Source organism: Pelodiscus sinensis, chromosome 9 (genome assembly GCF_052426305.1).
Source record: "Pelodiscus sinensis isolate ZL-2025 chromosome 9, ASM5242630v1, whole genome shotgun sequence".
NCBI lineage: Eukaryota > Metazoa > Chordata > Testudines > Trionychidae > Pelodiscus > Pelodiscus sinensis.
The window spans coordinates 17592438-17620353 of NC_143060.1; the positions used below are offsets into that span (position 1 = coordinate 17592438).

The 27916-nt window shown below is 43.1% G+C and overlaps 1 protein-coding gene across 6 annotated transcripts in view; it reads left to right on the top strand.

The window, feature by feature from the left end:
* NFIA (nuclear factor I A) overlaps positions 1–27916 on the top strand; it is a 502507-nt gene that overhangs the window by 126322 nt on the left and 348269 nt on the right. Inside the window, exon 1 of one of the 6 annotated variants that reach the window (XM_006132341.5) lies at positions 27299–27655. The exons of the other annotated variants lie outside the window; for them this stretch is intronic. Within the exon in view, the coding sequence (XP_006132403.2) occupies positions 27653–27655 (3 nt within the window). The 5' untranslated portion in view covers positions 27299–27652. Of the gene's footprint in view, positions 1–27298; positions 27656–27916 lie in introns of those variants that run through there. 6 annotated transcript variants of the gene reach the window in all.

Sequence of the window (27916 nt, forward strand, 5' to 3'; positions counted from 1 at the left end):
ACATTTCACCAGTATAATTTGCATTTGGCTAAAACGTATCTTCCAGAAAGATATCCAGGCTTGATCTGAAGACACAAGAGATAGAGAATCCACCACTTCCATTGTGTAGTTCATTCCAGTGGTTAATCACTGTCAGGGTTTTAAAAAATGGTGCTTAATTTCTATTTTAATTTGTCCAGATACAGCTTCCAGCCCTTGGGTTCTTAAGTTTTGTTTCTTGGCTAGATTAAAGAGCTCTTCTGTACCTGCTATTTTCTCCCCGTTGGGTACTTACACATAGAAGTCAAATCGCCTCTCAAAAATGTTGTATTGATAAGCTAACCAAATCGAACTCTTTAAGCCTCTCACTGTAAGGCAGTTTCTCCAGCCCTCAATCCTCTTGGTATAAAGTGTAGACACTGGAATGTTACACAATATTGCAGTATCGGTCTCACCAGTAGGGCCCACAGACTCGCCGGGCCCGTGGGCAAGGCTGGGGGTCAGGGGAGGGAAGGCCAGCTCTGCAGTCCCGGAAGGGGCAAGGCCTTGGACTAACCTCCTCCAGACAGTCCTCAACCTCACCGGCAATGTGTTGTGCCTACCCCGGCAGCCCTCAGTGCCGCACAGAGCTTGCCGCACGGAGTTCAGTTAGTGATTTAAAGTGCCTGGGTCTCCAGCCACTAGCACTGCCACAGGACCCAGGCTCTTTTGAATCATGAAGCCCCAGGACAGTTGCACCCTTCTGCTCCCCAGTTGGCTGACCTTGGTGTTACCTGGGTAAACTTGCCTCCATACTCTTGTTCATGACTCCCCTCTTTGTACATTTAAGAATCACAGACATTCTTTTTGCCACAGCATTATGCTAGGAGCACATGTTCCAATACTTGTTCACTGTGGCCCCTAAAGATTTGTCAGAGTCACTGCTTTCCAGAATACAGTCCCCTGTTCTAGAGACTGGCCTGCATTCCTTCTCACCTTTACCTTTGGCAGTATCAAGATCCATTTTGTTTGAATGGACCCAGCTTACCAAGGGATTCAAATCCTTTAACCATGATGCCAGGGCAGTCATGTACTTTACCAGCCTGTGAATGTGTTATCTGCAAATTTTGTCAGTACTGATTATATTTCATTTATTGATTTATTTGTATTTCCAAATCATTGCTAAAAATGTTGAATCTCATTGCTCCTAACACCAATCCATGTGGAGGCTCAATGGAAACACCCCCTTTTCAGATAATAAAAACTCCCATTGGCAACTATGCTTCAAGAGTTGTCAGTTTGCCAGTTATGAATCCATTTAATGTGTGCTTTATGGGTATTGTATAGTGCTCATTTTTTTAAATCAGAATGTCATGTGATATTAAGCGAAATGACATACAAGAGTCTATGGATATTACATCTACTCAGCTACCTTTACCAACCAACATTGTAATGGCATCAGAATGAAATCAGGTTTATTTGACAAGACCTATTTTTCCCTAAAATCATGTTGATTGATATTAATTATATGTTTATATTTTAATTCTTTATCAGTTGAATCCAATACCTGTAAGTCCATTAATATCCTTAGCTTAGGCACTGTAGCATTTTTTGTTTGTTTGTTTGTTTTGTTTTAATATGCTCATGCTTTGGAAAGTCATGCTTTAAATTCAATTCCCGGGGTCAGCAACAATGGCAGCCATCACAATTAGATATCATCAAGTGATTAATTGACCACTTGCCAAATTGACCATATGTACACTGCAAAAAAAAAAGCAATTACATTATTAGGTATGATGTCCTCTGTTATTGGCCGTTGGTTTAACCAAAGTTTCTAAATGACCATTCGTGCTCAAATCATTAATACAATATTCTTCTGGAGACTAACATATCTAGCCACATAAGGTGCATCATGAGAGGAAACATGAAATATCGTCTATCATGTAACTATCCATAAATGTTGGATTTCTACAAATTGATTCTACTGCATCATAATTAAGGGTTTGAAAGTCAAATTATTTAAGTGCTAGTTTTAATTACTGCTTGGTGAACTTTAGTGCGTTAGAATTGTCACAACTTTCCTTGAGGATTAATCTCAAACCAGGCAATACAGTGGGAAATTATTAACTCATACTTTGGTTCAGCAATTATCTGCATTACAAGGTTTATGCAATTAGCTGTTTAAGATGTCATTATATTTTGCCATCTGGTACACAGGAGTTTATGCATATGAGCAGGCATGTATTGAAGTGATTTTCACTATATGACTCTTGATCTCAACCCAAATCATCACTATAATGAGTGGAAGACACAGTGTACAGTACATTAGTGGCAGGTGCATACTATCAAGCTTCATTTTAATAAAAGACTTTCATTTTTCAATTTTAAAGTATTCTGCACAAGTGCTGGGAAATTAATTACACATTTGCAATTTAGCAAAGACCAAAGACGTGTTATTGCAAAATGCAAGGGAACATCAGTTTTAGAGAGGGAGCCAGTAAATTTATGTTCTTTTCTTCACAGTGTAGGGTCAAACTCTGCTTGCAGGTACCAACACAAGTACCTCATTGAAATCAGTGGGGAAAACCTGCTCGCACTCTAGTGAACAGAATTTATCCCTCTGTGATTTATTTGTGAAACTTCTAAGACAATGGCAAATATCTCAAAGCTGTGGATCAAGGGAAATAACAGAGCAGTTTTAACTTGAGAGTAGACTGATGTGATACCTTGAAACCCAGCTATGGTGTGATGCCTGTGAAACCCAGCTATGGTGTGATGCCTGACGGTGGTTAGCCAGCTGGTGTGCAGTGACTGCTCCCTATTGCTTTGTATGAAACAAAATACAGGACTATGTAGCACTTTAAAGACTAACAAGATGGTTTTATAGATGATGAGCTTTCGTGGGCCAGACCCACTTCCTCAGATCAAATAGTGGAAGAAAATAGTCACAACCATATATACCAAAGGATACAATTTTTAAAAAGTGGTATATATGGTTGTGACTATTTTCTTCCACTATTTGATCTGAGGAAGTGGGTCTGGCCCACGAAAGCTCATCATCTAAAAAACCATCTTGTTAGTCTTTCAAGTGCTACATAGTCCTGTATTTTGTTTCAGCTACACCAGACTAACACAGCTACATTTCTATCACTATTGCTTTGTATGTAACTGCCTCATTGTTACCATATGTTTCCCCCCACACTCGTGTTTATCTGCCTTTATCATATCTACCGGTTAGCTATCATCTTAAAAGTAGATTGCAAGTTTTGTGGGAAAGAAACCAACTCTTTGTGTATGTTTGTACAGTCTCCACTTCAATGGTGCATGGCCTCCGGCACCATCACAATACAAACCATAAATATCAATAATGGACAATTATATTGAGCTAGAATAACACATGTTATTTCAACTTATGTGGGGCTTGGAGTATTTCATAATCATTAACCAATTAACCCTGTCCATCACTCCTGTGAAGTACACTGAGGCACTGAAAAGTTAAGTGATTTTCTTGGTGTCAGTAGAAGTCTATAACAAAGACCAAAGTAGAACCCGTGGAACCTCATGCACAAGGGACTGTTCATATACAGTAGTATCTTTCTGAATCAGGGCACTGTGCTGATATTATTACAGTTCATCTGTAAATTCCAGACACTATGTCTACACTGCCCCCTCTTGCGCAAAAAATATGCAAATGAGGTGAAGTGTGGAATATCGCCGTGCCTCATTTGCATAATTAATGAGGCTCCGTTCTTGAGCAAGAAGCCTGCAGTGTAGACATAGCCAAGATGTATATAGATGTGGAAAGGGAAGTTACATTCTCTGAAGTGTTCTAAGGCAGGGAATGGATTTTCAGAGAAGGGAATTAATTTGGTTTCTACAAATAAATCACTGCCAAATCTCCCCTATACTTTGCAGATCTTATATTCTAAAGTATACTTCAAACGGTCTCATTGCTTAGCTCCTGCCACCCCAGCTTCAGAAAGTCCTCCTTTTATGAAAAGGATTTAGTATCACACAAGTGTATAGTACACAGACATGCTGCAAAATGTGGTCAATCTAGCAAATCAAATCTCACATGCATTTTTTAAAAATTTTGCTTTTCATCTTATGTTCTGGATACTCTAAATTGCTTGGAGCAATGAATAATAATTTAGATCCGAGGGATGGAAAATCTTACCTCGGTAAGATTTGCTTCCAATTACAGTCCCTGAAATTCCCAGCATGAGAATTGTGCTCTCTGTGTGTGTGTCTGCTTTGCACAAGTTGGAACTTCATTATTGAATTATAATGTAATACATTAAAAGGACGCCCTCTAGTGTCACATTTTATTACATGGGTAAAAGAAAAGTGGCTGGCAGAGTCCATATGGTTACTAATTAATGTTATTATTATTTTATTTATTATTATATTAGTTTGGGGTGGGAAATTTTTTTCTCCTAGGGGATAAGTCACTCAGTGAAGCTGACATGAAATATTTTTATTACTAGATTGAAAATGTTCTGGCAAATCAGAATGTCTGAGATTCTGCATGAAAAGATTTTTTTCTATGGGGCTGAGGAAAATAATCCCACAAGGCCTAACGAAAATTTTACACAAATCTGTGCACACACGCTAGAGTACAGAATTTGCCTCTTCCAGAAAATCAGTGTTGACGGGTCTGTGGTTCATTTTACCATTACTTAGAGATTATTATATAATATATAAATGCTTTTCTCATGTAACTATTTATATATTGTTATATGAGAAATATAAAAATGTTTATAGAAATGTAAGAGTATTTCCCACATCCATGCATGTGCAGTGATGTCCATCTGGGAAATAACTGGAAATGTTTTTCGAAATGGAGCCAAACACTCACTTAACCACAGTGCACATTGATGGAAATAAACAGGTGATAAATCTAAAGTAAGGAAAAATTAATATTTAGAAATGTGCAATATGTTTACTCCCTAAAGCAAAACAAATTGACAATGAAAATACAGACAGGGAGCTTTGTCCTGAGACCTTTTTTCTCACACATGCAGCATCATTGACTTCAGTGGAACTACTTGAGTAAGCAGGGACTGCTCAGGTGAGCAACTGTAGCAGGATAGGATTCAAATGTTAATATTTGCTGGGCCAAATCCTCACTTGGTGTAAATTGATGTGTGAAGTCAATGGCACGACACCAAATAAAATTAATCTTTTATTTCTTCTTTAGAATGTTCTTGTTTTCTGAAAGCAAGAAAAAACATATCTTCCTTTAAATAAACATAAACTAGATTTGGAAAAGATTGAAGTCTTAATGGAAGGGCACTGGAATTTTTCTGATCATTACAAATCCATTGCGAACAGAGCAGCCATTGAAAAGTGACACTGATGAATGAGGAGGGCTGTTGGTTTCCTTGGAAAAGTTAGGTTGCTAGTAGTGAGAAATGTGTCATTTATTTTCCCAGGAGAATGTTTCTTTTTCTCCCTCCTTCCCCCATCTCCAAATACTTTTGAATCATATAAATATCCATGTTTGCAAAAGTTAAGAGGAAGACAGAACAGAATGTTATTCCAAAGGGATCATTCCCCTTTCCAACAGGCAAGTAATTCAGATAATTGAAATTGGGCTCTAGTTACAGTTTATCAACACATCATAGCTCAAGGAAACAATAGTAAGTATGTGGAAAACATGCTGATTCTACATAATGAACTTCATCTTGGTTGTATTCTTTTGGTTTATAGTTGTCCTTTTAGTTCTGAGAGTGGAGAGCTGTCTCCTTTTCTTACATGCATTACATACACTCTGCCCTGATTTTATACCAGGGATGGGCAATAATTTTTAATGGGGGGCCACTCCAAGATTTTGGCAAGTGGTCAAGGGATGCATTTCTATGGAGGGGAAGTGGAGTATGGGCAGAGGTTGGGTGCAAAAAGGAGCTTGGGGTTGGAGACTGGGGTGCAGGAGAGGGTGTGGATTCTGAGAGGGAGTTTGAGTGAAGGAGGGGGTTATAATCTGGGGCAGGAGCTTAGGGTGCAGGGTCAGGGAGGGGATAAGGGTGCAAGAGAGGATTCTGGCCTGGAGGAGGTGCTCTAGGAGGGATTGCAAGGTCTGGGAGGGAATTGTGACCTGAGGCAGGGGAATGGGGTGCAGGGACAGGGGGTAAGAGTGCAGGAGAGGATTCTGGCCTGGGGAAGGGCTGTAGGAGGGAGTGCAGGCTCTGATTGCGGGGTGCTTACCTAGGCAGTTCCCAGCCAGCAGCCCTGCAGAAACCTGAGGCTGCTGGCTTTCCACATGGCTCCATGCCCAGTACAGGAGGAGGAGGGGCTTCATACGCTACTCCTGACCCACAGAAAAATTTCTCAGCTCCTATTGGTCAGAAACCGGCCAATGGAAGCTGAAAGATTTTGCTGGGGTGGAGGACAGCATGTGAAGTCTCCCTCCGCCCTCCCCAGCCATCCAGGGTAGAGAGCAGCTGGCTGTTTAAGCCTGCTCCCTGCTTAAGAGTTTTGGTGAAGCAGCCAAGGGCTGGATCTGGTGGCTTGGTGGGCCGGATCCGGCCTGCTGGTGGTTTCTTGCCCACCCCTGTTTTATATAAATCTATACTCACATACCCCAATAGTCTAAGATTGTAAGGCAATAGTCCAAAACGTTGCCTTAGGGCTATTGTAAGCTATAAACATAGAATCATAGAATCATAGGAGTGGCAGGGACCTCGAGAGGTCATCTAGTCCAGGGCCCTGCACTCATGGCAGGACTAAATAGTATCTAGACCAGTGGTGGGCAACCAGCAGCCTGGGCCACATACGGCTCATAGGGGTTCTATGTGTGGTCTGTTAGACATTTTGCTTGCCATTGCTTATACACAGTGTTGCCAGATACCATTGGTTCCGTCTACGTAGTTTTTTCCTACTGCTAATATTAAAGTGACACACATGTAAAGCAATGGCACATGAAGTGAGGTGCATGATGATTGCACACAACATTTATTATTTTCCAGATGTTTGCAAATTGATTGGGGACCAACCAGTTAAGTAGTAGTTCTGCAGAAAAGGACCTGGGGGTTACAGTGGATGAGAAGCTAGATATGAGTCAACAGTGTGCCCTTGTAGCCAAGAAGGCTAATGACATATTAGGATGCATTAAGAGGAGCATTGCCAGCAGATCCAGAGATGTCATTATTCCTCTTTATTCGGCTTTGGTGAGGCCACATCTGGAGTATTATGTCCAGTTCTGGGCCCCCCACTACAAAAAGGATGCGGAAGCATTGGAGAGGGTCCAGCGGAGGGCAACCAAAATGATTAGGGGACTGGAGCATATGACCTACGAGGAGAGGCTGAGGGACTTGGGTCTGTTTAGTCTGCAGAAGCGAAGACTTCCTGAAGGGAGGTTCCAAAGAGGATGGAGAGAGGCTGTTCTCAGTAGTGACAGATGGCAGAACAAGGAGCAATGGTCTCAAGTTGTGGTGGGTTGGATATTAGGAAAAATTATTTTACTAGAAGGGTAGTGAAGCATTGGAATGGGTACCTAGGGAAGTAGTGGAGTCTCCATCCCTAGAGGTATTTAAGTCTCGGCTTGACAAAGCCCTGGCCGGGTTGATTTAGATGGGATTGGTCCTGCCTAGAGCGGGGGGCTGGACTTGACGACCTTCTGGGGTCTCTTCCAGTTCTATGATTCTATGATAAGGGGATGGTTGGATGAAATAACAGGATCTTGGTAACTAATTGACCATTCATTATCAGTTGGAAATAGGTCAATGGAGGGATGATAGGAGTTGCTATAGGGAACTTTCTGGGTGTCTGGCTGGTGAGTCTTGCCCACATGCTCAGGGTTTAGCTGATCACCATATTTGGGGTCGGGAAGGAATTTTCCTCCAGGGTAGATTGGCAGAGGCCCTGGAGGTTTTTCGCCTTCCTCTGTAGCATTGGGCACAGATCACAGCTGAAGGACTCTCTGCATGTTGGGTCCTTCAAAGTATTTGAATGCTTCAATATCTTTGATATAGGTGAGAGGATTATTCTAAGAGGGGTGGTTGAGATTCTGTGGCCTGCACTGTGCAGGGGGTCAGACTAGATGATCATAATGGTCCCTTCTGACCTTAAAGTCTATGAGTCTATGAGTCTATGATTGCTGAATTATTTGCTCAATTATCTTTCCTGGTAGAGAAGTTAAGCTGAGTGGTCTGTAATACTCTGGGCTCTTTTTGTTTCCCTTTTTATAGATGGGCACCATATTTGCCCTTTTCCAGTCTTCTGGAGTCTCTCCCGTCTTCCATGACTTTTCAAAGATGATAGATAATGGCTTAGATACCTCCTCAGTTAGCTCCTTGAGTATTCTAGAGTGCATTGCATCAGCTCCTAGTGACTAAAAGACATGTAATGTTTAAAGCCAGTAATGGTAGAATACTGTAGTGTTCTTGTGCTTATATTTTCATTGGAACTGTCTAAAACAGAACAAAATTCTTGTGTTCTGCCAGACACCTGAGAATCTTTTTGTCTTGAGGGCATTGAGTACAGAAATTGAATGGAGGGCTAGGTAGGGAAGGCTGGGATAGTCTTTGCCTCCTCAAACATGTAGGCATGGCCCAGCCTCTGGCCCATACACACACACACGCTGGCTCCACAACCCCTGACTCCCTCAGACTCTTGCCGCCATCCAACCTCCCTGCTTTCCATCACCTGGCTTCCCCCACTTCAGAACACTTTGCCTCCTGTCCAGCACACACACACACACCATTCCCCACCCCCAGACTGTGCTGCCTGAAACACCAGAGTTGGTGGCGTGGGAGCTGAGACTGCAAGGGAGGGGCAGCCCCAGGGGCAGCCCATGAGCCTCGGCAGACTTGGCAATTGCCTAGGGCACCGCCGGCCTGAGGTGTCCAATGATGATGTCACAGGGCACCCGGGCGCCCGATGATTACGTCACGGCCATTGACGGCCGTGCAGGCAGGGGCGCCGATCGCGCCTTCTGCCTGGGGCACCAGCTGCCGCAGCCAGCCTCAGGCCGCTCCTGGGCAGCCCATGCTACTCGTGCTCACTGCCCTACCCGTAAGTTGAGCTGGTTCTTCCCAGCAAGGCAATCCTGACCCTGCTCCCTGGCATAAGCTCAGAGGCCAGACTGAAGGATCCAACAGGCTGGAAATGGACCATAGGGCATACTTTGCCCCTTCTGTCTTAGAACAATTATTCTCAAGGGCTGGTACATGTCGCCTCAGGTTTTTGCCACTGATTCTGATTAAGCATTCCACACCACACTCTCCTCCCTGCTTTAATGATGAATTCTGGGTTCAGACTTTGGGCTAATCCTCTAACCTACAGCAGAGCATAGGCCACGCTAAATCCCAGCCTCTTGTGATCTGGTGCACTCAAGGATTTGGACCAGGGCCAGATATGGGGCAGGTGATCACTTGGGGTTCTCGGTTTGGGGGGGTGGCAGGCTCATGGTGCTGCAAGGTGTTCCAAAGTTTAACAAATGGAGGGGGCACCAAAGATGATCCTTATCAGGGGCACCATTTGGTTTAGAGCCAGCCCTGGTAGCAGAATACTTTTTGGAGCATACCAAGCTCCATGGTGGGTTATATTATTCCACTGAAGGGCCTGAGACTGCATTGAAGGCAGCGAGATTACTTATCTGATGGTGGATTCATATGAGTAAAGTTTTCAGGACTGGGTCATTGGTGGGTCACAAAAGTTGCAATAGGAAGAGATATCCTGCTCCAACAAAAGGGAGGGCAAGAAAAGTGCTGCAACAGCCAACAATCTTCGTCTAGTAAACTGGTAGAGGTGACTAAAAAAATTAGGCATCACCAAGGAACATTTTGAACACCGCTTACAGCCCTTTATTGTACCAATTATTCAGATCTGCACCAATATAAAGGCTACATTTTCAACTGTGTTTCAAGTCAGTATTTAATTTTGACTGGAAGTCCTTCTAGGTGCATACTTAGGTTGTAAGCTCTTTGGAACAATGAGCATCTCTTTGGCTGTGTCTACACTGGGCCACTTATTCCGGAAACGCAGCCGCTTTTCCGGAATAACTTGCCAGCTGTCTACACTGGCCGCTTGCTTTTCCGGAAAAGCAATGACGATCTACTGTAAAATTGTCAGTGTTTTTCCGGAAAAACTGTTCCAGAAAAGGGCCAGTGTAGACAGCACAGTAGATTTTCTGCAAAAAAGCCCCAATCGCGAAAATGACGATCGGGGTTTTTTTGCGGAAAAGCGCATCTACATTGGCCACGGACGCTTTTCCAGAAAAAGTGCTTTCGGAAAAGCATCCTGCCAATGTAGACGCGCTTTTTCCGGAAATACTTATAACGGAAAACTGTTCTGTTTTAAGCATTTGCAGAAAAGGGTGCCAGTGTAGACGTAGCCCCCGTGTTTATAAAGTGTCTAGTTAGCACAATGGGGTCTTGGTCCCATGATTAAGGTGCCTAGGTGCAGCTACAGCAATACAAATAATTTTATGAATGGATAAATAGGCTTTGTTACCTGTATGCTTAGTTGCATGTGTATATTTCTCATTTGTGTATGTCACCGATAGTCCACACGTTATCTGACAACATATATTAAGAACAGAAATGTATAGAATTAAAGGTCTTGTTTAGATGATCTCAAGCAGTTCTCTTTTAAGTTGCACTTCTGTGAGATTGCAACAACACAAAGGTACTGTATGCAGATACAAACACATAACAATAATGCATATCAGTGTGGTTGTCCTTATGCTGAAAAAAATGATAATACTGAAGGAATAGAGAACTGAATTCATTCCATACACAAAAATTAAGTTTTGTGTAATGTCTCCAAAGCAGAGGAGATGTGATAGGTGCGCTGTATTGCCACCTAGGTGTGAAGATCATAAAGAATCAGTTAAATAAAGATGTCTGACCTAGAATCAGTGCTTTGGTTATAATTCAGTCAGAAACACTTCCTTGTTGAGCCTAACAACTGCAATCACAACAGTCAGACTGCAAGCTTCCCTGAGGCTGTGAGTCTGCTGTCCCTAGATTCACTGCTAAGGTGATAAAACAGCCTCCTGACTGGCCCATGCAACCTCCAGTACCTGTAACTTTAGGGTCCGTAACTTGGGGGACAGGGATGTAGACTGGTTTCAGCTGCAAGTTTGTCATGATTTTTTTTCTGGATCCTCTCTTTGGGACACTGTATTCTGTTATGCCCTTATCTTGTGACTATACAAAGAGGGACTTGCCTACACACATACTGGAGAAAAAATATACACTCATCATTCTGCTAAGTACAAGTAAGAGTTACAGGACATTTTGCCTGTCTTGGCCTTTCCCCAGCGCAAGGTTTATTTGAATAAAACAGAAGCCTGTGATAGGCTCCACTCCTTGGGATCAAACATATTTTCCACTTGGTGTTCGCATATGCAGGTGAAGATCATTATGATTATGCAGAAGTGGAGGGGGGAGGTTCCTTGAGAGGAAGAGACACAGCTGCCAGCAGGTCCCATGTGCCCAGACACAGGCCTTTATGAAAGCAGCCTGGCAGTTTCCCGGGGTGATACCCCGGGATTGCCTCTAGGTGGCGTGCTGACCGTCTCCCTCCCTGTCAAGGGATGACTCCGGGCAGGGGTGCTCAGGCAAACGCTCTGCCCACAAGCCAACTTTTCAGCATAATGCAGAAATTCTTGGATTTTTCCCCTGCGTTACTACGCTTGATGTTTTGAAATAAATAAGCAACACCCCGCCCTTTGGGGAAGCTTCAAGCCGGGGGGTATTTACCAAGGAAGAAAGTTCCAATGTCAAGCCACATCGACTGACCTTCCTTGCTAAAGACACAAGTAGCCCGCAAGCGAACTAGTTCCCAGGGGCTTCCCCCAGCCAGCTGCCCTGCTGGGAGCTGGGGCGAGGGGCACGCGGGACTGCCCAGGGGAAGCAAACGGGGGTATGGAAGTCAGGTTCCACTGCCTGGTGTTTTAAGAAGGGGGCCCCTAAAAGGGCGAGCGGGCAGCGGCTCTACTTGCCAGGGGAAGGGGAGGGAGGCAATGAACGGAAGGTGCGTGGTGTCTGCCTCCCTCCCGGCACCTGGGGCAGGGTGAGTCAGTCCCGGCCCCGTGCCCCTCCCCCGAGAAATCCGGCGCGTCCCATGGGGCAGTTTGGTAGCAACGGGGCCCTTGCTGAGACGAGCAGGTGCAGCTCCACTGTGGGAACGGCCGGTGGACACGGGGCGCTGGCTGCAGCCGTAGTTTTCCTGCGGACGTTTACTTTGATTTCTCCTTTATTTACTCCGCACAGAGCGACTGCTGGAGTCTCTGCCCCCCTCTTCCCCTTCTTTGTGTGGGTGTCCCGCTGCAACGCGCCAGGGAAAGAGTCTCGCAAAGTTACCCCGCCTTTCGCAGGGGGCTCCACTCTGGCTTGCCTGCGGAAAATCCGTCTCTTGAAAGCAACGGGAACGTGGCCATTAGCTTAAAGGGGAGCGCGGTTCGGCCTTTTACTTCCTTTGCTCAACCAGTGTAAGAGAGGCTGCTTCTAATGAAGTCAGTGAAAGTTCAGGTGGCCGTTTGCATCAAGGCAAATGGCCTATGAAAGTAGGCAGCAGGAATATGTAAAACGAAAGCCATGGAGAAATTTGTATTAAATTGGATCTAAAGGTGATCGCACCAAGTTTTACACGCTCAGGCATAGCATTTTTCTAGTCTATATAGATTATATATTATTAGTTTGTGTGTCTTTTCTCTAAACGGTTGCCTAAATTGTCAGCCCTATTCTGAGTACGTGGTATTAGGCTCTGTGTTAAATGTTCCTTGATTTAAAAATAGGGGTTGCTGCTAGGCTTGTTTTGCTACGAGAGAAAGTGAAAAGGCAATAAATAATGGAGTAGCGATGTGAAATAGTAGATAATTGAGTAGTAGGTGTGAAGACCAACAAATGAGAAAGTTATTTAAGTAACACTGTTTTGAAAATAATCACATAACGTTGTTACATTGTATTAACAAAATAGCCTTCTCATCAAAAGCTGTTTATCTGACAATCTCCTCAAGGTAGTACAGCTAGCCATAGGTATTACTACTTTATGTTTTTAATTGCAGAATGTGGGTTGAAAATATTTTGTGGGTGTTGTTTAAACAATTAAAGGCAACATTATTAAAAGTGATGTATTAAACTATACCAAACTTTATAAGAGCAGGTTAAAAATATGGGAACAGTGAACACCAGCTGTCTTGTAGTTCACTATTAACATTTTAAAAGAGAGTCTGTCCAACTTTGCTTTGTTTTGTGGCCTAATGGAAGTTTGGAGGCATAAAGGGCTCCACCTTCATTATTTCCTATGTTCTCACTTTTTAAATTGAATTAGCCAGCAATTTAGAAAAGGTATGTCTTTTGAAGTAAGTCTCCTATATCATTTAAGTCACTGAATGAAATTAGAGAATTCATCTTACTGTGGAGTCCAGCAAGACTACTTTTGATTTCTCTGAAGGTTAGCCTCGGGATCAGGCCCTATGCATTATGATAAGGAGTCAGTCTAGACTGCAGCACTTTCCCAGTGCCTCGGGAGTGAAGTGGCGTAGTCATTTGCACGGTAAAAAAAAAATCTAGGCTACATCTATTGCATCAGCCAAAAAACAGGGAGTGAGTCTCATAATAGTCCTGTTGTCGGATATTTTGAGTATTTTGTGCCAAAATATAGGTGAACTTCCAACATTCCCAAACCATGTGTAGTTGCAAATCACTCTTGCAGAAAGTAGCATTGAACTAATGGTCCATTAACACAGGCATTTCATGATAATAGGGGAAAGTAAAACTATCCAGCAACTCTATGACCTAGCAGTGAAATCAAAGTGTGTATCAATATTTCCTAGAAAAGATTAGTGATCGAGAACTAACAGGCCCCTGTAAAAAGAAAGGATGGTTGAATAAAACCATGTAAAAGGAAGTTATTGGTCGTGGCTTTTCAGAGAAGTTTGTCAAAAGTTGCAAGCAGCACCAGGGATACATGCAGTTAGGCCCAAGCCTGCACTAATGACATCCAAAGGAAGTTTGTGGAGAAGGTTTCTGATCTCTACAAATGCATAGGGATCTGACCTGTCCTGACTGAAGTCCAGAGATGTTTTAGGGGCACCTCCCAATCTGCATCATGGAAAAACTTTTTATGATTAAACCTGATTGACTTTTGTGTAATGACCCTGATTGAAGGCAAAGCAATGGCCAGAGGGTACAGTCAGCCCTGGGAGCCCCAGGGGTGTGTCTGGCACATGGGAGGCTTGCAGAGGGCTTTTCTCTGCCCCAGAGGAGGCTGTGCTGAAGGGGGTAAATACACTGGAACTATGTCTACACTCGCAGCTTCTTGCCTGAGAAATATGCAAATGAGGCTAAGCATGGAATATTGCTGAGCCTCATTTGCATACCTAATGAGCCACCATTTTTGCAGAAAAGGCTCTTGCACCAGAAGGAGCTGTCTACACTGCCCCGTCTTACGCAACAAAAACCCTCTTGTGCAATGCCGTTATTTCTGAAAATAATCAGCACAGCGGCATTGCACAGCAGTGTTTGCCCCTGTTCTGTTTAGGCTGAGGTTCCAACCCAGCCATAAAGTTACTAAGCACAGCCCCAAGCAGTGAAATTCTAATTTCACTGAAATTCTAGGTTGTGCCTGTGGCCCAGGGGTACAGGTAACTTTGATGTTGCTCCAAATAGATGTTTTAATTTTTAGGCTTATCTTATTGACATGAAACAGATGTGGATGGGAGGACAAGAGCCATTCAGATCTGTCCAGCCTTAGTCAAAGCCAGGGTGAACCAGAGTCTCTTAATTCAGCATTGACATAGTGGTGTTCCCTCCTCACCCCCCTCCCCTCCCCACACACACACTGGTATACACTCAGGCTGTGTCTACACTGGCACGATCTTGTGCAAAAGCAACTGCTCTTGCACAAAAACTTGCTGACTGACTACACTGGCCGCGTGTTCTTGCACAAGTAAACTGACGTTCTAATGTATGAAATCAGGGCTTCTTGCACCAGAACTCTGACACTCCCACTCAGGAATAAGCCCTTTTGCGCAACTGTTCTTGCGCAAGAGGCCAGTGTAGACAGGCAACATGAATTTCTTGCGCAAGAAAGCCCGATGGTTAAAATGGCCATCAGAGCTTTCTTGCACAAGAGAACATCTACATGGGCATGGATGCTCTTGCGTAAAAGCACATCTCTTGCACAAACTCACATGCCAGTGTAGATGCTCTCTTCTGGAAGAGTTTTTGCAGATGAACTCTTCTGCAAAAGAGTTTTTGTGCAAGATCACGCCAGTATAGACGAAGCCCCAGGGTTAGCAGACAGAGGCAGGACCCTCGGTCCAGACTTTTCTGCCTTGCAACACCCAAGTTCCACACGTGACTTTCATTCTGCACCTGGGTGAACCCCTTCCTGCATGATGGGACCATTTGCATAGCAGGGGTGTTGAGAGCCATCAAACCAAACTATATACCCAGTATATGATGGAAACCACTTCAAGTCTCCCCCTGCCCCAACTTCCCACTACCCGGCCATTATTATCAGCTGCTCTCTTCCCTTCCATGGCTGGAAACTACACCTGATTCTTCCCTTGGTGCTTGGCCGGCTGGCTCCTTGCAGCAGTGTCTCCACCTGATTCGGGATCATAATTTTCAGTCCTACCCTCACCGTGCCCCCTTCCCTATTTCAGGTAGCACTCCCCATGGGCCTCATACTGCTCTCTCCAATGACCATGGGAGCTGCCTTTTGCATGCAGTGGGATCGGGCCCTGGCAAGGCTACAGATGCCTGTTGGAGTGGTGCTGTGGTGTAATCTCCCAGCTGGGGAGAAGCGCTTTGGGCTAGAGAGTGCTGTTTGAAAGTCCCTTTCTCAGGTAGAAATACCAGTGCAGCCGGGGGGCTGACGCGGGAAGGGTTTATAGCAGGGGTGGGGAACCTCAGGACCAAGAGTCCGATGTGGCTCCCAGCTTGCCTGGATCTGGCCCCCGAGGCTCAGGGCTCACTTTCAGCATTGGGGAGCCTGAGCTGGCATTCCAGACTACTAGCCTAGGCCCTCCGAGGCTCTAATGTGCAAGGGGAACGTGGGGAGTGTCTTTCTCCTTCTCAGCTGGGGATCACAACAATGAGGGTTGTTTTATTTGTTTTTCACTTGTGAGCAGCCCCCTGCTGATTTTTCCATTGGTCACTGGCCCATGACCCCAAAAAAATTCCACACTCCTGATGAGTGTCTGTTAAGGGCTTGGTTAGCTAGTCAGGGGGAAGTTTGCAGCTGGAGCTGAGCACAGTTTCTAGTGTGAACGGGAAGCAGGCCTTGGTTCTCATGGGAGGCTGGTCTGTATCTAGGACCTCCTAGGAGAGATTCTGCTTAGGGAAAGGGTCAATTTTGTCTCCCAGAAAGCTCACCAAGAGCAGGAGACCTCCAGGCCAGGCAACGTGCAGCCTTCCTCCATGTTTTCCTCTCCTCAAGGCTCCTGCCTGTCTGCCCTGCTGGAGGAGAGCAAAACCACTCTGGCACTAACCCTGCCATAGGCAGTGTTTTGTCGTATGGTCTCGCCCAGCTTTCTCAGCCAGCGCGCTGCCAGCCTCCTGGTAATGTCGCCTTATTGTGTTGCTGGTATTATTTTAATTTCTCCCAATTGCCTTGTGTCTTGAGCCAGGTCAGTCTAGGTGGAGAGTACAGAAGTTCTAGCTCTAGGCCTCATAACAGCCTTCAAACAAAGTAACTCGTGAAACTGTCTCTTCTTGGTGAGTTGGGCTGGGGGCAGAGGTTTCTTTTATGACCTGACTGGTCAAATGGATGCTCCCTGGACTCTGAGTCTTGTGCTGATTTGGACTCAACCCCAATGACCCTTTAATCTGTCTCACCCTCTCACTTAAGGGGAAAGAACATGAATTATTTTTCTCAGTAGTACTGACATATTTTCTCATCTCTTTCCTAATTTACATTACTTGCAGCCTCACACCCTATTCCCCTTTACAAAACAGCCCCAGCTCTGATTTGTGCTAATTACATTGATACTGTGATGTGGGTTAATTTACTTTCAGGAGTTGAACTTTCCTGCAGACTTAGCAGTTGTTTTTTTTTTAATGGCTGTTAACTTGAGCTTCACCTCAGTTTATATTTCTAAAGGGTCTAGTGGAGGAAGGCTCATGAGAACCAGCAGGACTTTTCAGCACCGGCCTTTGCAGCTGTAGTGAGAAATACCTCTCTCTCTCTCTCTCTCTCTCTCTCCCCAAGATTTAGGTATTTCTACAAAGAAAACAAATAGCTTTATTATATACACTGTGCTATATACTGGACTAGTAAGGCAGTTTTCTTGTACCTTTTCACTTACTTTTTTGAACTCCGTGTTCTTTATGAAACTGTACTATTTTCCCAACTGAAGCTGAGAGGTAACAATTTTCATAAAAGTTTAATATTACAGAGATGATGTCTGTAGACTTTCCATTCACGGTGTGTTAAAACACAGGCCAACATTCGCTTAGTGTTCAAAGTTTGGAGTGTCCTAACAAGTTTTCTTTAAATGCCAAATTAGGTTTATGTCTATGTTAACTTTTTTTAAGGAAAGAAAATAAATCTGAAGGTTTGCTTTGTGATGGTACACTTGTTCCTTTTTGTCTCTCACTAACAAGCTTTGAGTGGGAGAAAATATTTGCATCCCACTAGGCATATAGTGTTCTAATCTGCTTGGGTGTTTATATAGAAATCCCCATTTTAACATGGCTATTTTAGTATACATATCAGTTCTGTGTGGACATTATAAAATATAAAGTGTGTTTAATTATGACAGGGTGGGAGTTTCAATAGTTTTGGTTAGTCTATAAGGTGCCACAGGACTCCTCCCCACTTTTGCAGATTCAGACTAACACCTATCCCTCTGATACTCAATAGTATCATTCTTTCAATGAAACCTTTGACTCTAAAGCCACTTTTGAAACTCGTACCCTGAATAAATTTCTAACTTCAGCCTCCATCCGAGAACAAAATTCTTACTTAGATCACACAATAATAAATCACCGATATGGGTCACAACTAGTAAGACTGGCTATGGTAGACCTTGTGAGGATATAGTATGATTCATCGTGTCTGTTCGGATTATACCAATGCTACACTTTTCAGATAGTCTTTCGCTACCATTAAAAATGCATCTGGAATTAACATGCAAAACTGCCCTAGTTGTGTTAAGTTCCTGACTTGAACCTGTGCAAACATTCTGTGTTCAGGCTTTCACCAGAGGTACCTTGGTCTGAGTGTCGCATCTGGGCCCTGTTCTGTTTCACACCGACCTCAGCTCACTGTGGTCACCAGAGGGCAGGTTACAAGAGGGAAGCGCTGATTACACGTGTCCGGGCTTTTATCGATTTTAACTCACCGCGTGGACGTTGTTACCTGAAGGGCTTTGTGTTAATTGCAGTGATTTACAGCCGGGCAATAAAACAAGAATAAGTCACATCAATAATACAACACTGCGCTATAAGCAACAGTGGCAGGACTTGCAGAAAGACTCAATGGCTCTTAATAGAGGCACCTCGCGCTGTTCCTCCCCTCCCCCCATTAATGCCTCTATTCATGCAAACTTATATTAAAAAATATAAGTTTGACAAGTAGCCGTCTCCATTGTAGTTTTGGCTGGGCGTCATAATACGTATCGAGAGTGTGTGTGCCGGGCCCACGAAAGCCACGCGCGCGAGAGGCTTATAGGCGATTGTCTTTCGGGGGCCCTCTGGTGCATTTTGATCGCAACCCAGGAACACGAGCCCCGTTTAAAGAAAGTTTAGCAATTCGTTCCTGGCATCCGAGAGTACACAGCGAGCTGCCTTTCGCTCCCTGGACTCGGTTCTCCAAAGACCCCTCCGCTGCAGCGTTTCCAGCGTGCGGCTGGTTTTTTAAAGCCCCGTTTCTCCGGAACTCCGGTGCCCCGCATTTCTTTTTCAAATGGGGCGAGAGCGGGTTGGGCTTCTCCGTGTCCAGATTCCCACAGAGGCTGCTGCGTTCACGTCAGTTTCACCCTCTCCTACGTGCTTGTCTCAGCGTCTAGTTTTGTTCAGACTTTATTTTTCCAAACTGCATTACAGAGCCCTCGGCCACGCTGGGAGGGGGGGGGGGGAATCCCCTCCCTTTTTTGGTCTTTTCTTTCCTACTTCCCCGTATTTAACAATCTGTTCCCCCCCCCCTTTGTCTTTCACTATTTTTGGCTCAGATCTAAGTGGCCACAAACATCTTATCTCCGTGTGTGTGTGTGATTTAAAAGGGCATAATAGAGAGCTGGGGCTGGAGCAGTGAATGATTCGCTGTGATAAATCAGCGAGGCTGTCTTCAATACTGTACTTCCATTATTCATCTGAATGCGTGTCGGTTACACGATGGACGTACTAGACTGCGGCAAAAAAAAAAAAAAAAAAAAAACCCACCAAGCTGCTAAACTCTGCATCAACCGCAGCAGCGGCTGCCGGAGGACCGAGTACAGCACGGATTGATTATTTTTCCCCCTCCCCTGCAAGCTCATGGCGCAGCGCAGCGATTTGAAATGAATTGTCTGTAGAACAACCCCTGGATGCATGTGGATTCGGTTCTGTACCTGCGGCTTGTTTTGTGTTTTGGGGGGTTTCTTGTGACCTTCTCCCCCCTCCCTTCCTTTTTCTGTACCTTACTGAACATGGCTACCATTGACTTCATGAATAATTGGAAAGGCAGACTTGGCAGGTTATGAGACTATAATTATTTTGTTCTAATGCCATTTCTTTTTTCCCCCCTCTCTCCTTCTCCTTCTCCACCGATCCAGTTCATTGAGACTGCAGAAGAAAGGGGGAAGCGTGGTGGAGGGACACAGGGAGGGAAATATACAACGGCTTGTATTTTGTGTTCGTAGTGATCATTTTGATGCTGTCTTTCTGTGCCTTTACTCGGAGGAGCTAGTAACTGGTTAACAGTATCCCTGCTGCGAAATCAACTGTCGAATAAAAAGTGTGATCTGTCTAGTGTCTAGCACCCTGGTCAATGTCAGTTTTATGTTGATGTTACTTCCAGCAGTACAGATGTTAGAGCGGATACTGCAGTCCTAAGGTTTACCTCCTTTATGTGCAAATAAAAGCAAATGGTTATGGATACTTATGTCTCTTAAGATTGAGGATTGACTAGTTAATGAAAGAAGTATATGATTTGTGTGGGGCGTTGGAAGGGGATAACAAAGAATCATGTTTTGTAATGTATTGTTTCTAAATAGTAAAGTGACCTATACAAAGTTTCTGGAAGCTATAGCTCCTGGTGTACATAGAACCAACAAGATAGTGGACAAAATATTGAAAAACAATATTTCCCATTCATAAAATTGTCAGAGTGTTTATATATGCCTCCACTTCCATATCTGACTAAATTGCTAATATGGTATTGCCAGCTTCATAAGATAATTGCAATGTGGGTAGAGACCTAATAATACAGTAGCACATATAATTTTAAACCACACCTCACTATTTACTGTGATATAACTTTCCCAAAGTTTATTTGTGGCAGTAAGAGATTTTAAGTGCAGAACAAATTGCAAATGAATAGCTATGATTCTATACACAATGTGCTTGGCTACTAGAGTTTCTACAATTAGAGACAATTCTGAAGAGGATTAAAAAATACAAAGTCTGCAGGGAAATGCTTATTTCCTGTCACGGAGAAAAAATCTGAAGGCAAAGCTTTTCCATGTTCTAAATGGAAAATTGTACTTTATTTGTATGTAAGCTGGGTAAACTGTAATTGTAACAATACACCTGTTTCATGAGAACAGCGCTTTAAAAAAAAGCTACATTTTGAAAATATGAGTTCACTGCATTTACACAGAATAACTAAATGTCCTGTGGCTATGTGTGTGTGTTTACAGGAGTAAAAAGAGAACAAATGAACAAAACCAGGATTCATTTGTCCCTTTATAATCTCATTTCAGTGTGTCTGTATTGTGTCTAATTGTTAATAGTGTTAGTACTGCAATTGTCCCAACTTAATATGGAAGTTAACACCCCTTTACGATTAATAGAGGATTTTCTCTCTTTTTCTAGTGCTATTTCAGTCTTCCCTAGAAGACAACTATGTCCCTGATTACAACAGTTCTACAACCACAATTTTTTTAAAGAAATCTTATATTCTGCAAAGCAAAGCAATATGTGCAGAAAGATATCCATGTTGCCCATAGCCAGGGATTCAGATTGCCAATACTTATAATGCAACAGGTCTCAGAATTATAATACTGAAGACTTGAAAAATGTTCTGATGCTGAAGCTAATGCATTTATTAGATGCTATACAAAACCTTTAGACTTTCTCAATGGTGGGACTGTGGCAAAAAACAAATTAGTTACAAGTGAGGCACATGCTGACAAAAGCACTAGTTCCTGAACAGAAAAAGCAACAAGTAAACATTTCAATGTAATTATCAAAACTGAGGATTAGTATACATATTTTAATCATTAGCATTTCCGAGTGTTAAAATGTGTAAACATTAAAAGTGGATATTGTAAAACTCAATACCTAGAAAAGTTTCTGTCTTCCCTAGAATTAACTCTACAACTTGCATATAATATTTTCATGTCTAGAGGAGATTTAATTTGGGCTTGAAGGAGTATTTTTATAACACAGAAAAACAGACAAATATTGACAAAACTTTTGTGCTCTTATATTTTTAATTTCCCTTTACGTCTGAGGAAAGTGATCAGCTTTTTACTGGAACACATTCTTACCCCTTATTTGGACACTCATTTCATATGATGGATTACACTATTATGATAAATAAAGGCCTCATGCATTCTCTCGTTCCCTTGGACTGATTTGCAGACGGACATCACTCAATATACACAGTACCAGAAACAATAAGACTAAAAGGTCAGATGTTAGCATGGTGAGATTCTTCATGTCCAAGCTTTACCCCTATGCACAAAGTTACGAGAGATTTTGTCTGAAAAAATAGGGTGCTTGTATTTACAGACTTATTTCTAATAATGAAATATACAAAGAACAAACATAGTACTTAAATAGATCACTAATTACTGCAGTTGAGAAATATTATGTCTCAATTTTAAACTTTCTTGCTCACAAGGAAAAAAAGTTTAATACAGAACAATAGAGGAAAGCATTCTATCTGGTGTATAAATAATAAAAATTGTGAAGAACCTTTCATTATACTACCCCCTTTTCTTTCTCATAACTTTTCTATAAAGTATACTGCAGTTGCTGAGTGTTAACCTTATTCTGTTAAATTCAATGTATGTCTTCTAAGCCATGTTTTCACCTCAAGTACTGAATAACACATTCAGCATACAGTAAATGAACACAAGATAAATCACTGTATTCAGTGGGCTGTGTTTTTACGTAGTAGCAAAATAGTAATAAAAGTAAACAAGCTAAGTTTTGGGAAGTATATAGTGATGGCAAACGCAACAATGTGAATGTATAAAATATATAGTAAGTATTCCGTATTATAATAGCATTTTAATAATTTAACTGATCCTACATTTCTTACTCAAGTAAAATGACTACTAAAGGATGCAGGATTAGATCCAAAATTATTTGACGTAATATTTATGCTGAATTGTGATTTGGAAAGAAAGTCGCTTAGTAAAACTGCAGAGTCATTTATTGCTTTTCAGAAAGGCGTCTATCAGTTTTAGATAAATTGGGGAGAGTTGAATAACACAATGTGACTAAATAAAAAAAAGTTTCTGTATACTGTATTACTTTACATGCATGTTCTTCCCTGTTTGCTGTCTAGTAGTTTAATGAGCATGATGATGGTTTGCACTGTATTGGGGCAGGAACGGTCTTTTTAGTAGAGGTTTGTACCTTGCCTAACATGTAGTTCTGATCTCTGATGAGGTGCTACTGCTATATGAATAAAATAATAATAATTTTCTTTCAATGCATCTTTAACATATTAAATCAAAACTATTTTCACTATTAACTTTGTAGATTATATTTTTCAAAATGTATCACATTTCAAAGTATTATTTAAACTGAAACACTATTTATTAAATTGTACAAATGTACAATAAAACGAGGAAAGAATAGAATGATTATTCTGTTTGTCTCATTCTTGTTTTCTTCCTTTCATTAATTTGAACCCCTTGATTGTAAGATGCTATTTCTGTATAACTAGATATACATACAAATATAAATACATTGAAAATATTACAACAATCTGCAGAATTTTTCAGTGATCAGCTCAAAACAAGCAAACTTCCCCCCCCCCCCAATATGTTAGAGAACAAAGATTGAATTAGTGAAAATTTAAAATGAAAAGCCTTATCATGGCAGGAGGGATCAATGGTTAGGACAGTAGCCTAGAACTCTGGAGACCTCACTTCAATTTTTTATGGGCACATCTACACTACATGGAGATCGACATGGCTGTGGGCGATCTTCCAGGCTTCGATTTAGCATGTGTAGTATAGATCTGCAAGATCAAACTAAAGGGTGTCCTTTTTGACATCAGTACTCTTACTCCTTGTGAGGAGTCAGAGAAGCTGATGGGACCATTTGCTCCCATCGACTTCCTGCTGTTGTGGACAGTGATTTCAGATATATTGACTCTAGCTACATAATTATTGTAGCTGGAGTTACATATCATACTTTGACCTTCCCATGTAGTGTAGACCAGGCCTATGTGACACTGGACAAGTCACTTGACTTCAGAAGGATATAGGAGTCTAAAATACCTTTGAGGATCTTTGTTTTAGTTCCCCATCAATAAAATGGTAGTAATAGCATTTCCCCACCTTCCAGAGGTGTGGTGAGGATGAATATATTAAAGATTATGTAGTGGTAGGATGCCACTAATGTAAGTATTCAAGACAGATAGAAAGCTGCATTCATGAAAAGTTGTCATTCACAGGATATAATTAATTATAAATTAGTATTTTGGCATCAAATTTTCATCAAACCTGTGTGTATGTGTTCATTAAATCTAAAACAGTTTAGCCTGTTAGTTTAGTCTCTGCAGGCTTATCCTACCTTTTCATGGTTATATATCACTTTCATAAGAATATTATTATTTATATTACTGCAGTGTCTAGATCCCAAGATTGGGACTCAAGGCTTAATGGGCCCCAATGACTTCACAGGGTGTAATTTTATTTTCAGCTTCTTCTAAAAGACTAAAAATGAACACATCAAGAAAGCATCATAGTAGATGGGTCGGCATTTTTGAAGTATCCTTTGCAGAATAAATGATAGAACTGAGAGAAGGGATAATACCAGCCCAATATATCTAAAAACCTCCCCTCACACACTATTTTTATTGTAATAAGAAATGCCTTATGGTAGACATCAAATTACAAGCTGCAGACTAAGGCCTGAGGAAACAGTCCTATATAGTGCATATAAAACTAACGGACTGATCTGGAGCCAATTGGAGGCATTCCATTCACTTCAGTAGGTTTGCAAACAGACCCTAAAGTCCTGATTCTGAGAGGAGCTGAGTGCCTCAGTTCCCACTGACTTCAATGTGAGTTGGAATCAATAGCATTGAGGACTTCTCAGGCAACAGTTAGCATCTTGAAAGGTTGGGGTCCATGGCCACGGAGGATTAGGGATGTAAGTGACTAGTCGACTACCCAATTGGCCTTGGCTTATTGGGTAATCGAGTCACTAATCAATGAGTCACTTTTCCCTCCCCCCCATTGCTGCCTCTGTATTAGGGGCACTAAGGGGGGGAAGCAGGAGTGGTTTAAAAGCCATTTCCCCCCAGGCACTGTCTCTGCACTATTTTCCCCACTGTGCCTCTGCTTCCCCTGACCCTCACAAACAGGGACCGAAGCAGTCCCCACTCACACGGGTTCCCACTGTGCATCTTCTTTTGAAATGTACAGGACCCATGGGCAGCTCTTGTACATTTCAAAGGGAAAGGAGCAGCTGTTGGGACCCCATGTGAGCAGGGACTGCTTTGGTCCCTGCTCGCTCAGGTTCCCTGCTGTGCCTCTTCCTTTGAAATGTGCAAGAGCCACAGGCTCAGTGGACGCAGCAGGATAGCAAGCGCTCCCCTTATCGAACAATCAATGAAATTCCATCAACTGATTAGCTGACTAATCAAAATGTAACATCCCTACGGAGGATACTCAGAATCTTGCAGGAGGTGGTCAGCACTTTGGAGGATCAGGCCTTTCATGATCATAGTTTTTGTTTAGATTGTTATGCAGCATGGCAATATTAGTGTTTTCCCTCTAAATTCCCCCTGAACTGATCCACCTTCTTTCCAAAAACCCCAACATGTTCTGCCTCCAGTGTCCTAATTGCACATCCATCCCAACAATCCCGGTTTCAGAGGAATAGTCTCGCTTTGCCCTAAGCCCCCATCCTGGGAGAAGCAGAACATTTCTAACATTCAGGGCCAGTATGGAGGGAGCTCTTTGCCTCCCCTTCTGGATTTTAAAAGGCCACGAAGCAAATTGTAACTTGGTGCATGGAGTCACAACAAAGGATTTGGCCCATGCTTCTATTCTCTCCTTCAGGGCAGTCAGGCCAAACCATATTAGCACTGCATCCTTTAATAACTTGAAATGGGGGAGATATGTATTGCGAGTATTCTTCACCAACAACCCTACGCCATCTTTCTTTTAACAACACTCTCAAGCACCTCAGGGTAAAACAGATGGTATCATTTGATCTGCAGAAAATATTTCATCATTTGATGATTTGATAATAGGAACCATCTGAAAAAAATCCTCGCTAAATAACAGAAGTTTATGCTAAGCAGTAGCTACCATCTTTATTCACCAGTTTTAGCTAACAGGATTGTCTGGTAGATCTTTAAAGCTCTTATGGTATTATATATTTGGGGGGTAACCATGGTACCCGAGAAGTCCTTATCTCAGCTGAAGGGCCACACTAATTATAAAGTTCCTTGGGCTAAAGTATTTGGAGTGTGGGAGGAGTTGTAAGCTGAGCCTGGAGCAGCGAGTTGAGGTGCGGGGTACTGGCTCTGGGAAGGAGTGTAGGTGCAGTGGAACTCAGGGCTAGGGCAATGGTTTGGGGTGCAGGAAGGGTTCAGGACTGGGGCCAGGGTTTGGAATTCAGGGTCCAGCTGGGCACTGCTTACCACAGGTGGCTTCTGGGTGGTGATGCAGGGGATTAAGGCAGACTTACCCCTACTCTGGCCCTGCAGCCAGCAAAATCTCTACATCCCTGCCTCCCTCTGCTCTGTGGAGATGGGGTGGAAGGAGGGGTAGCCTGACATTAGCACCTCCTCTTCTTCTTCCTGTGCCCTGCACAGCAAGCAAGAGGCTCCTGGGGCTGGGGGCGGGGGGAGGTCTTATAGGGGCAGATGAAGTGCCAGTACCTGACAGCCTCCTTGCCAAACTGGTCAGGATCACCTGTCAAAGGCTCCAAGATCTATCAGTAGATCCTGATCTACTGGTTGGTGACCACTGCAATACATAACACAATGCTTTTGCTGTCTGCTGTAAGCCTCCATCAGTAAGGATAGTTGGGGGTTAAACAAACTGACCTTTGTCATCCCTCCTAATCCTGGGTTCTATGATTCAGACCTACACACAATTGACTGGTTGCTTTCTATTTCTCACACCCTCTTTGGAGATTTTTTAAAACATTCAATTTAGCAGCTTGTATTTTTGGAGCTGTAGATATCAGGGTTATCCTGCAAGAACTTCCAAAACTAATTAACAGACACAAAGTCCTGCAAGGATGATAGTAGGGCACTATTTTTGGGGACCTGCAAAAGCTGAATACCTAGCAGCCAGTAACTGTATGGCTCCCATTACCATTATCCATGTCCAGACTGACAATCCCACCCACCCACCCCCACGTGCTCCCCGCTTCAGATTTTCCAGAAGTTTGGAGCAGAGGCACAGTTCCAATTAGAATCAAGCAGGAACTGTTTAGTTGCAGATTGATTTCGAAACACAGCATATTTAATACAGAATTTAAGAGGAACTTTCTCCCTACCCAGTCCAAATGATCTCCTGGCCAGCCTCCCTCAAGGAATTCAGTAACTTGCAAATAGCGGTAGGGTTGGTTTGTTTTTAAAAGGAGAGGGGCTGTTAGTTGCAAAGCCGACGGCTCAGGCGCCCCCCCAGCATGCAGGAACCCATCTCATTAGACCTCCCCACCCCACCCTAACGTCCGTTTGCGTTGCGTAGCCTGCTCCTCTTCCTCCTGTTGCTGCTGGGTGGGAGGTGGGGGGCTGGCCTGTGGGGCCTACACTACGTGCACCTCTGTCCCGGCCGCAGCTCGAGCTGAATCCTGGAGCTCGCGTTGTTGGGAGATCCAGGAGCTGCCATTGGCCAACCCGGGGCACCGTGCGTGCATCAGCCTCCTCCTCGTGCGTCCCCGGTTCCTATGCAAATTGCAGCGAATGCGGAAATAAACAAAAGGTGGGGGGTGCGGGGGGAGCTGCAGAATCGATCGCAACTTCTGCAAAGTCTAACACAATCCAAAGCACACAAGGCAAAGCCAGGGAGAGAGAGAATCTGAGAACCCAGCCAGCCCGGCTTGGATGGCTTTCAAAAAAGAGCACAGTGAGAGAGAGAGATTGCATTGCAAATCCTTCTGAATTGGGAGTAACGCTTTTTTTTTTTTTGCTTTTTTTTTTTTCAAAAAAAGAAAGAAACCTAACCAGCAGTCTGCAATTGGCTACGGCTTTTATTGTCTTCCGGGTTCTCAACGGTTCCAAGTATATTTTAAAGCTATTAAAAATTTTGAAAAAAGTGTCAACAAATGAAGCCAATCGTCTCAGCCTTGTAAAGTTTCTCACGTACTCTGTATACCTTGCAATGGTACGTGGTGCATCTTAAACTTTCTATTTCCATGTTTTTATAAACAAAGAGGGTGTATGTAACGTGATACTTTAATAGCTAATATATTGCCGATACATTCATTGTAAGTTATTTGCTGCAAAAAAATAACGTCTAGCTGAATGTATTTCTGTGTAATGTGTGCAGGAGATAGCAGCTGTGTGGTTGGGTTTGTGTGTATATATCTATGCACTAGAGTTTCCTTCTTTTTTTTTCAGGGATTTGAGAAAACCGCTGAGCTTG